This window comes from Acanthaster planci, linkage group LG19, assembly GCF_054643075.1.
Source record: "Acanthaster planci isolate LZ-2023a linkage group LG19, COTS_SCS, whole genome shotgun sequence".
Classification (NCBI taxonomy): domain Eukaryota; kingdom Metazoa; phylum Echinodermata; class Asteroidea; order Valvatida; family Acanthasteridae; genus Acanthaster; species Acanthaster planci.
In genome coordinates this window covers 5,302,106-5,314,449 of record NC_141795.1, presented here as the reverse complement: position 1 = coordinate 5,314,449, position 12,344 = coordinate 5,302,106, and the positions used below count along the sequence as shown (strand labels likewise).

The 12,344-nt window shown below is 39.7% G+C and overlaps 3 protein-coding genes across 6 annotated transcripts in view; 1 reads left to right on the top strand and 2 right to left on the bottom strand.

Annotated features, from left to right (window-relative positions):
* LOC110984705 (uncharacterized) overlaps positions 1–7,925 on the bottom strand; it is a 24,796-nt gene extending 16,871 nt beyond the window's left edge. For 2 of the 4 annotated variants that reach the window (XM_022245175.2, XM_022245259.2), the window contains exon 1: positions 3,592–3,931. In XM_022245175.2, coding sequence (XP_022100867.2) covers positions 3,592–3,697 — 106 coding nt within the window. In that variant the 5' untranslated portion in view covers positions 3,698–3,931. The other 2 variants (XM_087130085.1, XM_087130086.1) reach the window with 2 other exon arrangements.
* ash2l (ASH2 like, histone lysine methyltransferase complex subunit) lies at positions 4,103–10,693 on the top strand. The gene is made up of 14 exons (XM_022245391.2): positions 4,103–4,219; positions 4,908–5,159; positions 5,333–5,422; positions 5,716–5,804; positions 5,987–6,174; positions 6,590–6,682; positions 6,871–6,976; positions 7,196–7,292; positions 7,426–7,637; positions 7,921–8,088; positions 8,493–8,686; positions 8,863–8,955; positions 9,096–9,194; positions 9,516–10,693. The coding sequence occupies exons 1-14, from the start codon at positions 4,140–4,142 to the stop codon at positions 9,696–9,698; spliced, it is 1,944 nt and encodes a 647-aa protein (XP_022101083.1). The 5' UTR covers positions 4,103–4,139; the 3' UTR covers positions 9,699–10,693.
* On the bottom strand, positions 10,097–12,344 carry LOC110985117 (uncharacterized). The gene is made up of 2 exons (XM_022245931.2): positions 11,752–12,344; positions 10,097–11,500 (listed from the first exon to the last, which is right to left on the bottom strand). The coding sequence occupies exons 1-2, from the start codon at positions 12,109–12,111 to the stop codon at positions 10,955–10,957; spliced, it is 906 nt and encodes a 301-aa protein (XP_022101623.1). The 5' UTR covers positions 12,112–12,344; the 3' UTR covers positions 10,097–10,954.

The window sequence follows — 12,344 nt, the reverse complement described above, 5'->3', positions numbered from 1 at the left end:
AGAGTTTCGCATGCCATTTTATTTAATTTTTTTGGTGGAATGACATCGCCCAGCGTCTTCCCCGACTGTCTGCATCTTGACGTCTTACGGACTGTCTGCATTACAAGCGACCAGATGAAAACCAGGTTTACATGTAAGATACATGTACATACATTTACAGGTACAAAGAACGAGGTGTAAAGATTTTACATGTATTTTAACTTTATGGAAAACATCAAAGGTGTTTGAACAGCGGACATGCATGTACCACTGATACAGTGACAATACTATTTTTAATTGTTAAATTTTAAACACAGATGTGTTTGACAATTGTGCAAGCTTGCAAGCAATACAGTACATGTAGGTTAATGCACACATACATGTACATGTACCTAGCAATCGTGACACACTTACTGAGCTCATAAAAGTGGCATAAATTCACTTTGGCAATGCAAAAAAACCAAACAACAATGACGTCAACCAGACTTTTCACATTGCACAATTTTCCTTTGCTTGAGGCTAATCTGGGACTTTCCGGACCAGGCCTCCTCGAGCTACATTCATCCTGTATACATGTATACAGGTGCTCTACCACATGGTCCCTAGGGGGTTAGGGTTAAGGTGCACCTAAAGATCCATGCACGTCACCGCCTACCAAGATACATGCATGTACAGTGTATACAATGTCTGCATGAATTTGTACACTTCTACCACACCGGAGGTACACATATATACATGTATACTGAACTATCTGAATCTTGCTCATTGTACTGCAAGTAATTTTTCTGAAAGGTTTTGTCTTCCTCATATGCACATTAAACAATGCCATGGGTGCAGCCTGCGGGCTTTTCATGACCTGATCATAGATTACATGTACATACATGTACATGTACACTGTAGGCTTTCCACACAGAGCTGAACCACCCTTTCGAGCAGGACAAAGGAAACTGTTCAGGCGACTGCATTGTACACAGTGCAGCTCTGCCTTTTGTTCATGATTTAGACTTTGCCCTGGAAATTACTAATATCTACATGTACTAGTACACGTATTCATGATTCAGTCAGCAAAACTACACTAACAAGGAAATGTGCTTAAATGCATGTGTACCAAATACATGTTCATGTGTACATGTTGTACAATGTACGACATACATGTATGTACATGTACATGCATACATGTAGCAAGGTTTCCATGATCAAAATCATGACAAAGAAATTACATGTAACAGGTGTAACATTCTTGTAGAGATTTTTGAATATGTACTGTACACCAACAATCTGCCATCAAAGCAAATACATGTACATGTAAAAGTTTTTTTACACAGAAATTGAGTAAAAAGCTAGTCTCAGACAGGAAAAGGATAACCGAATACCAAAATGTCCACGTATGCATGTGACATATACAGGTACATGTATTTCAAAAGACCAGCTGAACCATTCAGCAAACTACATGTACATGTATGGTTCAGCCCCTATTAACTAACACGAGGCTAGGAGCCAGAAATGTGTAACCAGAAGTGTTTTTACAAAACTGGTGCCAAATACAAAACAAGTTCACGTTTCCAGTTTTAAAAACCTACCTTTATTTGAAAAATAATTTTAGAGATGAACGGTACATGTAAAGGAACATTTGAAGGACTCAAATCCTGGGAATGGGGCATTTCACTTCAGTATTGGTCACCAGTGTGACAAACCACAAGACAATACAGTACAAAACCGACACTTCAGTTCCTAGATTACCAAGGTCCAGAGGGTATTTGATATCAGTACATGTATTCTGAAACCTGAAACTTTGTTTATATGGTCATATTATTTGTACATGTATAATGTGGTAGATCATGTAGAGGTCAACAATACCAGAAATGGCAGACCTGGGAATAGCAATAGAATGATGGAATGACCATGGAAAGCCAACTTGTGAGCATTAGTTACGCATGTTCAAGCACATGTAAAGTTGTCAGTTCATATAATGTCCTATCCTAGCAACCTCTCCCAAGTCCAAGGGTACATGTACAAGCCTGCTGCCAAAGACCCATTCACAATGGCAATGTTTGGTCTTGCAGGCAATTTTGACTCAATTCAGTATGCATCTTTGAAAAGTGAGTTGCATGGGCACATGAGCATATGAATGCCCAATTCCAGTGAAAAATAATACTTTATCAAAATCCTCCTATGCAAAGATGCAATCTGCACCAAGTTGCCCTGTCAGTCAAAATCTGTCAAATGACATACATTGTATGATATGTTTATATACCCGTACTGTAAAGACACTTAGAAGTGGACGGAATTTTTAACTGGCTGTGACTGTAACAGCATGAGGATTAATAATCACAAAAATGTCAAAGCCAATGTCACATGAAACTTTTTGACTGGCCACTCATCAACACAAGTAATTATTACAATCTCACTTTTTCCCTAAGTAAAGAAACTTCTAGACTGAGACATGCTTACAAAGCCAACGATGTATAATCACTATGTACTGTATGGCCTATCACTGATACTGCAAGAGTGATTTTGAACCATACAGTAGAAAAGCATTATAGGAAAGAAAAGGGAGCACGCGTTGCACCTTGTTTCCTTCCCACATTGCCTTTCTACATGTACATGTTCTACCATTGAGAAAAATCCCTCATGTAGTATTGGCCATGAGGTCTGTGAAAACTTTCCTTCAAGTTCAAAACGCATTTATCATTATAACCATAGGATTTCAAACTCAGGAACTCCAAATTTGTTGAATTTCTACCTAAAATATTCAAGGCCACAGATGACTCAGCTCCTTACACAATGTAACTAAAGGTATGTGCCTGTACTGCAATCAGCTGTATATTAATTCCAAAGATACATTCTTGACACAGTTGTCATATCCGTCAAAATCAGTCAAATTTCCCATATGTGCCTGTACTGCAATCAGCTGTATATTAATTCCAAAGATACATTCTTGACACAGTTGTCATATCCGTCAAAATCAGTCAAATTTCCCATATGTGTCTGTGTACTGGGGGAATCAAGTGGAAGGAATTTTTGACTATTTTTGACGGTTACAGTAGAAGGAAGGTTTTAATTATGGGCAATGCCAAGATTTAGTTACAGAAAAAAGACATGCTCTAGGGGTCAACACGTGTAGGTGTAGGCTATGTATGTTATTTTTACAATGAACAAGAAAACTGAACACAAACTTTTTAAGGTAGGCCTAGGCCAAATTTCAAATTCAATAATTTTTCTAGCAGTAGAGGTTTAGGCCTACGTGTACATGACATATTCTTGATGATTGATGATAGAACAGTTCGGCCTATCTCTTACTTAAATGTAGGCCTGGCCTGGGCCTAAATAAAAGCCAAGGCCCTAGGCCTACTGTTCATCTGATTTTTCAGCTGAAATCGGAAGTTTTAACTTAAAACACAACTGAAAATTAGTAACAAAAAATGTGCAATGATCTCTCAAATTAACATTGGAAAATTTTCAACCAAGCAAAGCCATTAGGCCTATTTTATTAGCAAACATTCATGACAGCACAGACAAATGTACATGTATATCATGACAAGGAGGAAGGGATGATGACACCATGGAGGGAGGACACAAACTTCCTCCATGATGACACCTGGGCCTACGTACCCTCTGCGATGACATCCTCCACTGACACTTGATATCTTCCCACGGTAAAAACACGGCCCACAACTTCTCTTGCTGCGCCGCTCGTCAGTTTCTTGTTCTTCTTCATGGTTGCTCAACTTTTAACAGGCCTACCTAAAAATAAAATTCCAATAACCCTGCTCAGATGCGTGAAAGCTTCAAAAATATGGCTACATTTCGCAAAACCTTAAGGTTTTGAAACGAGTGACATGTGCGATCTTCTCTTTAGCAGGATTTCTAGCACTCCAATTTAGCAGAGCTAGGGAGGGATGTGCACGAAACTCGTTCCACATCACAACATGCTTAACAATAAAAACACCCAGCCTACCTACATACAGTACATGTATATACTTGCACTTCCATGGTTGTTCCCACGAAGCCCTACTGTGTGATATTAATGTATCGTATTATACAGGATACCAGTTGGTCGGAATGAGTCATCCGCAGATTTTTGTTACACCTCCGCCTGGTGCCCGCCTACCTGCCTCTGCAGTAATTAGCCTAAATCGTGCAGAAAAAGTTCGTACACCATGCTACAGAAATTAGGGACCTCTGACCCCAAGCGCGCGGCTCGAAACACGAGAATGGCAGATGTGGACAGCAAAGAGAGGTATAATTTCATACTTCTTACTTGCAGTGAAATTTCAGTTTTACTTTAAATGTACCCATTCGAAATTTCATTAAATATTTATTCAAAAATCATCGTTAGAACGCAAACCATGCCAACGTAATCATTTTGATGCGAAGGGGCCGTTTTGTTTATTTGAAGCCTGTCCAACAGGCTCCATGTACTTAGTTGCACTAATTTCGTGATATTTTGCAGTAACGTCAGGCCCGAGTAAGATAGCTGGTAATGAATGCTGATTAATAGAGCTAGACTGTGTACGCAATTGACAACCAAGAATCTCTTACACGTTTTATTTTGAATATCAAACGTGCAGAGTCGGAAAAATAAACATGGAAAATTCACAGACATTTGTTTTCTGCATTATTAAGTTTGGCATCTGAACTGTCTTTGTTGCATTTAATGCATACATGTACATGTATGTAACAGCACAGCACAAGGGGTTTTGCCCATTTTGAGAATTGTGTACTTTCGACAGTTGCTTCAGTCCTCCAATTTCTCTATGATTTTACATGCACCCAAGGGAGTTAGGGTTAACTTTGATGCTTACAGATTTTTTAAAACTTAAATTTTGTTTGTATACATGACAACGCTTCCCATGAATGTTTAATTTTGAAATATCCTAATTTGGCTCAAGCCTGTACTTTTCCTTTTTCTTTTTTTTCTGTTTAAGTTCTACCACAGAGGTTGAGGAGGATGTTGCCATAGATACTGGTGTAGTAGAGAGCTTTGATGTCGCCGAATCCCAGGAGGTGGAAATGCAGGAAACTGTTAGTGCTTCTGACCCAGAATCAATGGAACCTCCCTGTGATGATGATGGAACATCCACAGATAACAAAGAAAATGTTTCTGTGGAAGTTGGCTCCACTGATACAGGGGGGGAGAAGTTAAAAGAAAGCACAGGGGTTAAAGGAGACTGCTATTGGTAAGCTTTGAGGTCTATTTATATAAAGATACCATCACCCATGCTATCTACTTTGCTCAGACTTAACTCTTTTTTTACCACCATCTTGTAGCATTTTTTACATGAATTGGCACTTTGGTTGCTTAATGGTTGCTGACAGTTGATGATGTAGAAATTTTTCATTACTTCCTCAGTGGTAAAGAGAGAAACCCTAATAACATTGAGCTTCAATGCAGTGTCTGCCTGAAGTGGTTCCATAAGAATTGCATCACATGCAATGTGGGGTAAGAATCTGCCTTAGTCAGGATTTTGAGGAGACAAATAGATCAGTCATTTATACTTTACCAGAATTGGTATTTATGAATTATGATTTAAAGAACATTGTCTGTGCAAGTACCAACTAAGATGTCTAACTGAGCTTAGTTATGTACATATACATCAATGACAGAAATGTTCAGCTTAGTGTTATGATGGAATTTTTGTTTTATTCTTTAATCTTAGCTTCCCTTAAGTCTCTTAAAAAGCAACATCAGGTTTGAAGGATTGAGTTTGTAGTATCAGAACTTCTTTTTCATAGGAACTGCATACCTTACATGATGACTTATTCCTTCTGCTGCAAGTATTGCAATCCGGCCAAAAATGAAGTCTACAGTCGCAGGATGGCCAGTAAGTATTTCACCAGTTTCCTGACATGGTGGCATTTTATTTCAAAATTTCCAAAAGAATTTGATATCCTGCTTCAGTTTGAACTTAAAAGATAACTCATTTAAGTACTTGATTAATCTTAACATTTCAAAAAGAAACTGATGTGACAATCCTGAAGAGATTGAATCATTTTATTCTTCCAGATTTCAGTCAGTTGTGCCACATGGCCCTTGCCAACCTGACGGCCCAACAGCGTCTGATGGGTTCCAACAAGATTCTATTCTCCAAGGAGAAAGAGTTGATTCCATTTATCAATCAGAACTGGGAAGCACTGACACCAATGCAGAAACGGACAACAACCACATGGCATGGTACCATCGTCAAAGCCATGGTAAGACAAGTTGACAACTTTGTTCAAAAATTGAGTGTAGTTACCGAAGGTTTAGAATACTATTTGGAAGCAAACTTCAGCTGGGAAGTAGCCAGAAACAATCAGTGCTGTAGTCAAGGTCTCTTAAGACCATCACAAGACTTCACAAGACTGTCACAAGACCTTCAGTCTGAATTCATGTCACAAGCTTTATTCACATGACGGGCAACAATAGCATTCCTTTGTCATTGTTCATCTGTTACTTTTGACTGGTCTTCTGATGGTCTTGATCACAACACTGGAAACAAACTACATTATTACAGAATCATAGGCTAGTTACTTTTTTTCCTGCAAGTAAAATATTTTCCGTGCTAGCTGTAGAACTTGACAGAGCTGATGAAAAAAGAGTGATTGAACCAGTATGCTTGTATTCCAGATGAAAGACAGTGACATCTTCATTTATAAGGAGAAACCAGAGGCTAGCGAAGCCAGTGAAGAGGACTACCCACTCTTTGGACTCATTGATCAGGTCAGTGTCCTTGATGTTCTTACTCAGTCTTTGTATAATTACTTCTCTAAAGGGTTTCTCCCCCAGGGCCTGTGGTAAAAATGCATTACAATTTAGAGGGAGCCTATTATTGCTAATTCCAAGGCTTTATGGTTGTGCACATTTACTCATGGATCATCCTGTCCTGATCTTATCATCCTGTCTTGTAGGATTTGACAAAGATCAGTCCAAACTATGACCCGTCCAAGCAGAGTGGGGCCATCAAGGGAGAAGTCAGCCAGAAACTCAGCTCTTCTCTGTCAGCATCGCTGAATGGTGAGCACAAAACATCAAACTTTTTAAACCGTTTTAGCTGAGGCATTCTGCCTGAACAAAAGACTCCAGCAAATAAAGTATTTAACACTTGCACATTTATTTATGCTGTTGTCATCTCTCATATTTCAGCATGCATTCTGTCATTTCATCTTGTGAATTTAACTTTGCTTTCCTGCTTCGATACCATAATGGCACTATTTTCCCCTGTGTTCTTTACAGGAAGCAGTCTGTCATCTTCCTTGGGCAAGAGTCGTGGAACCAAGAGGAAGGGTCTGGAAAACAGTCAGAATATCACGTCAGGAAAGAAGACCAGGAAGTAAGTAAAAACTCTGGGTCTGATAAATGTAGTTTGTTATAATCTGTAATTGTATGGCATTCCTGTAATTCCCTTATTGTTTTGTGATGGTTCCTACACAGTCCTTTCTAAATTAATGTCCTTCTCTCCCCAGTGACATGATAACAGCACAAAAGCTACCCCCTCATGGATACCCCTTGGAACACCCCTTCAACAAAGATGGTTACCGATACATCTTGACAGAACAGGACCCCCACGCACCAAGCAGTGCTTTTGAAGAAGATATGTGGATAGGGAAACCTATTCCTGCTTTGCTGTATCGGATGGCATTACCTAGAGAGGTGTACTTGGCATCACATGACAGAGGTAGGTAGAGTAGTGATGAAATAAAAATGCATTCCTATAAAAGCATGTTTGGAAAACTTGTAAGGTAAAAAAGTCAGCATAAACTTTCCCAAAATAGAGATTGAATCTTTTTTCTTTTACAGAAACAAATTGCAGACAAATAAGTTAAATATTTCTGATATAAAATTCTGAATTAATGATATTTGATACTCCTACTTTGAACTTACATTGTATGGCTTTAGATGAGCTTCTTTAACTTGCCCAGTAAAGTTACACTGGAGATGAAAATGCCTCCTTTTTATAGCTCCTCAACTGAAGATCTCAGAGAACCGGTTGTCAGTCACAGGAGAGAAGGGTTACTCCATGGTCCGATGCACCCATGGTACAAACCGAGGAGCGTGGTATATGGAGATGACAATTGATGAGATGCCGGAAGGCACCGCTACCAGGATTGGATGGTCACAACCATTAGGTAGGAGCTGGTTCAGGTCCTGGAAGTAAGCAGGTCCTAAATGAGTCCAGGCCAGACCTGTAGGTGGCAAGACCTGTTGGTGGCAATTTGTGGCCTTCCTGAGAGGCAAGAAAGATAATTCATGTGTGTGAACTCAGTGCTTGTAAATAGCTGAGCGCAGGTGCAACTTGTTTTTATTTGAATGTACACAAAACCATGTCAGAAGAATGCACTTGATAACAGGTGTACAGCACAAATGAAGCGGGGGGTGTTCTCCAGTAACTGGAGTGGTATACATTTTGAATACCAAATACATTTTTCTGCAGTATCCATGGAATCAATCGTTTACTCGACATCCTGCTTCATTTATTTTTAAAGCTTGCATATTAAGAGATTTACAAATTGACTGCCGTGACTCCATTCAGGTAATCTGCAAGCACCTCTTGGTTATGACAAATTCAGCTACTCGTGGCGAAGCAGGAAAGGAACTCGCTTCCATCAGAGCATTGGTAAACACTATGGAGAAGGGTATACTATTGGAGATGTCCTGGGACTGTACATTAAACTGCCAGGGAGGGTAACACCTGATAAGCTTCTTCCATTAACATACAAAGATCGGGTGAGTATCCATAGCTAGTAAATGTGCTTAATAATTTTACCCTGCTTTGCAGGTCCACTGTAGTAGGCCTGTAGGCTAGACTAAATGTTTACCATTTCCCATTTGCTGCATAGTTGTCTCTTATTACATCTGGAATAGATGAAGTAATCAGAAGTTGATGATGGTTGTTTTCTCAGGCTCTAATCAAATTCAAGAGCCATCTGTACTTTGAGGAGAAGGATCAGGTGCAGGAGACAGAGAATGCCCTGAACCTGTGTCCAGGAACAAAGGTAAGACAGTTTGATATCAGCATAGGTTGCTTGGTTGAAGTGACAGAGTAGGGTAGTTGTGCAGTATCTCTGCTGCAATTGTAAAATCAAGTTCACTTTGTAATACATGTGCCTGGTTCTTATTGACGTTTTTGCCATAGATTGCCTTTTACAAGAATGGGGTCAGCCAGGGAGTAGCATTTGAAGACATCTTTGAGGGAACTTATTACCCAGCCATTTCACTCTACAAAGGGTGCACGGTAAGTCTTGGCCTTTTATCAACAATCTTTTATTCATGTAATAAACCAAGTTCTCCCAAATTAATCTTGGACAATTATCACAATACCAATTACTGCCAACCAAGTTCATGTAGTTGCATTTTCTTACTGTCCAAGCTATATATGTTTATAGATACTGCTGACTAGCCAAAGTAAAAACTTCCAGAGGCTTGTAGTTATTAATGTACACTTGTGACATGCACGGTGACAGGTTCTGCAGGACAAGTCAGTTTTTCTTTTAATGCATGGCCTTGTAGAGAAGCGAATTTTGTCCATCGTATTGCTATTTGTCATTTTTGTCAGGTTTCGGTCAACTTTGGCCCACAATTCAAGTTCCCCCCACAAGATCTTGAAGACTTTCTTCCAATCAGCGAGCTTGCCCATCGTGCCATGGTGGAGCAGACATTGGCCAATCTAGTCTACCATGTGGACCATGAACAGGACTTTATAGATGCTAGTAAGGGATTGTTACCACAATCATGTTGATGAAAACTTCCTCAAAGACACTTCAGTCAAAATTCAAGCTTTTCAAGTGTACAGAACCTACAGTTGACTTGCAACCAATTAAGGTTACAGTAATGACTCTTGGCCAGAAATCAGTGTGTGCCATACTGGAAATGATGGCAAATAGTGGGTGGCCATAATGGATTTGCAGCTTACTGTTTACATTAAGGGGATAGGATGGAGAGGAAGCCTCATTATTAATTGCCAGATGAAAACAGCTTGCAGTTGGCTACAGTAGATGGGTGGCCAAGGACAACTGGTGGCCTCCAACGAGTGGCCTCTAACTAGTGGATTCCAACTAATGGTCACAACACACAGGCCTGTGAGTGAGCCACACTGGATGAACAGCACCGCAGTAACAGTTGATAACCACACCAAACTTAGCCAGGGAGCCATTGTATAATTTTATTTCTTCAGTGGACAAACAATCATACTACCAAGTTGTTGAAGACAGCTTACTTTGGGTACCTTGTCATCTTGTGCTTTTTTCAACAATAGATTGCCTGCTTAGCCAAAAGCACTTTCCCTTGATGGTCACACTTTTATTTGTTTCAGTGTCTCTTTTTCTTGTTTGTTTCGGTAATCAGATCTTCAACTGTCAGGTTTCTGGTCTCACAAAACCCTTTGAGCAAATATATGCAGACTGTAGCAGACTAAATCAAATGACCGCTGGCATTCCCCCCCCCAAATTTCTTCTAGTAACATTTATTTGTTTCAAGTGCCTCAGTCATTATTCTGCAACAAGTTTGGCTATCTGTCATAAAACTCATAGTTGATATTTTACAGTCTTTAAAATTCCACACAAAGCCTTCTATTGACTATTTTGTTTGATTGCTTGTGGCTTTTATCTGTTCTTGAAATAAAATGAATATTAATTTTCGCTTAGTGTAGGCCAGTGGATAATGAACAATGAGTAATGTATAGTCCTTTTTAGGGTTCTTTTGTACATTTTACATTAAAAGCTACTGTCATACGAACCTGTGTGTAGTTTTTTGTTTGATTTGAGTACATTTTTCAGGTGTACATAATTGGATACAGAATTGTGAGAATCCTTACAAGCAGACATTAATTTTACAATTTCAGCTGTACTGAACATGTAAAGTGGACTTGTAAAATGTGAATCAATGTTAGGTTGTCTAAGATCCAGTGCCATTTTACATGTTGCATGTGAAGAAGACTGACTTTTATTAAGGTAGAAATAGGTTATTTTGGTGGCTTATGCAGCATGTGTTTTCAATTTAATTCGAAAAATCAGTGGGGCTCTTGCTCTTTAATTCAGTGATCTCTCTCCCTCTGTACCTAAGTTCCAGTTGTAGCCTTGTCACCTCAGTCCGCAATTGTTCTGTATCAGTGAGTGCTTTCTTCACATCATTTTGGAGTTTCTCATGCACAACTGTAGTTAGAGTGTGGATGCTTTTATTTGCTTGATCAAGCCTGTGAGAGATGTTGTCAATTTTCTTGGAGAATGCATCTTTTTCTTGGCCTTTCTTAGAGTCATTTAGTTGGTTCTCGTGGCGGGCGATCATCTTGCTGATGTAAGTGATGAGCTCGTCAAGTTTATTCTGCTCAGTTTTGAGTGACATGATCGCCGATTGGTTGTCTCTGCAGAATTTCCTAGTCTCCTTTAAAGCTGCTATAATGGAGGACCGCCCCTGGACAAGCTTCAGGACCTCGAAGGAGCTGTCCGAGAATTCCTCCCTCATGAATTTGAGCTGGCCTTTAATTTTCTCAATGTCGACAGAGATGTCGCGAACAGTTTTCGACATGGTAGGGTCTGCAAAGACCTTGGAAAGTAAAAGATTTTTTTCTTGAATCTGACTCAGAAAAGTGGAAGAAGTTGAAGTTAAATATTGCAACCTGGAGTAAACTTTACATATCCTCTCTTTGTTACCCAAGCAACAAGAGTTGAAAGTATAATGGATAGGAAGTTATCGCTAAATTCATTTCGCGTCCGAAAAGTAATTTCACACCCCATCCCCTCTGAGCACGGTCCACACTGGTACATACACTCTTTACAATGAAAATGGTCACTTACTTGGACAGTGGGAGGGCTAACAATCATTGTTTTCCTGCCCTGGGTTCGTTCTATACTTTCATGTCCAACTGGCACGTCTCCTGGTGATAGAAATTTATGCGTCCTTTCTCCATCGTCTTTCCCCCCTTCTTTCTTGAGTAGACAGTGGGCCGTGCCCAGCCGACGGAGAGTTGGTTTTCTTTGTTGACAACGCAATAAAGACTCGCCTGAAAATACGACTCCTAAGTCCCATTCATGTCTGCATTGTTTCACAGTATTTTCAGCTGTAAAATTCCAAATTCCCGGAGACGAAAGGCTTGCATACATTCCACGGCGCCATGTGCTTTGTAGACGGCAGGCGACTGCTGCACTTCTCAACATGATGCCAAACTACTATCCAATGAAACAACAACCACACACACTAGAGGGCGTCGTCTTCGACACGTAAATCCAAAAGCATATTACTCAGGCTGCTCTAAATAGTAGCACTCATGCCATGGAAATAAACATGTTTTGACATTCCAGCTATCGTGTGAATTGGTACAGATCTTCATTTTTGATTTGCTTTTTTTCTGTTTGCTTATTCTAAACGTTTCGAGGATTGACGAATCGTG

Coding starts and splice junctions, on each gene's coding strand:
- ash2l (XM_022245391.2), top strand. CDS start 4,140: ATGCTACAGAAATTAGGGACCTCTGACCCCAAGCGCGCGGCTCGAAAC. Junction 5,423..5,715: donor TGCATCACATGCAATGTGGG/GTAAGAATCTGC, acceptor TCTTTTTCATAG/GAACTGCATACCTTACATGA. Junction 8,956..9,095: donor ACCTGTGTCCAGGAACAAAG/GTAAGACAGTTT, acceptor TTTTTGCCATAG/ATTGCCTTTTACAAGAATGG.
- LOC110985117 (XM_022245931.2), bottom strand. CDS start 12,111: ATGTTGAGAAGTGCAGCAGTCGCCTGCCGTCTACAAAGCACATGGCGC. Junction 11,501..11,751: donor TTAGCCCTCCCACTGTCCAA/GTAAGTGACCAT, acceptor TTACTTTCCAAG/GTCTTTGCAGACCCTACCAT.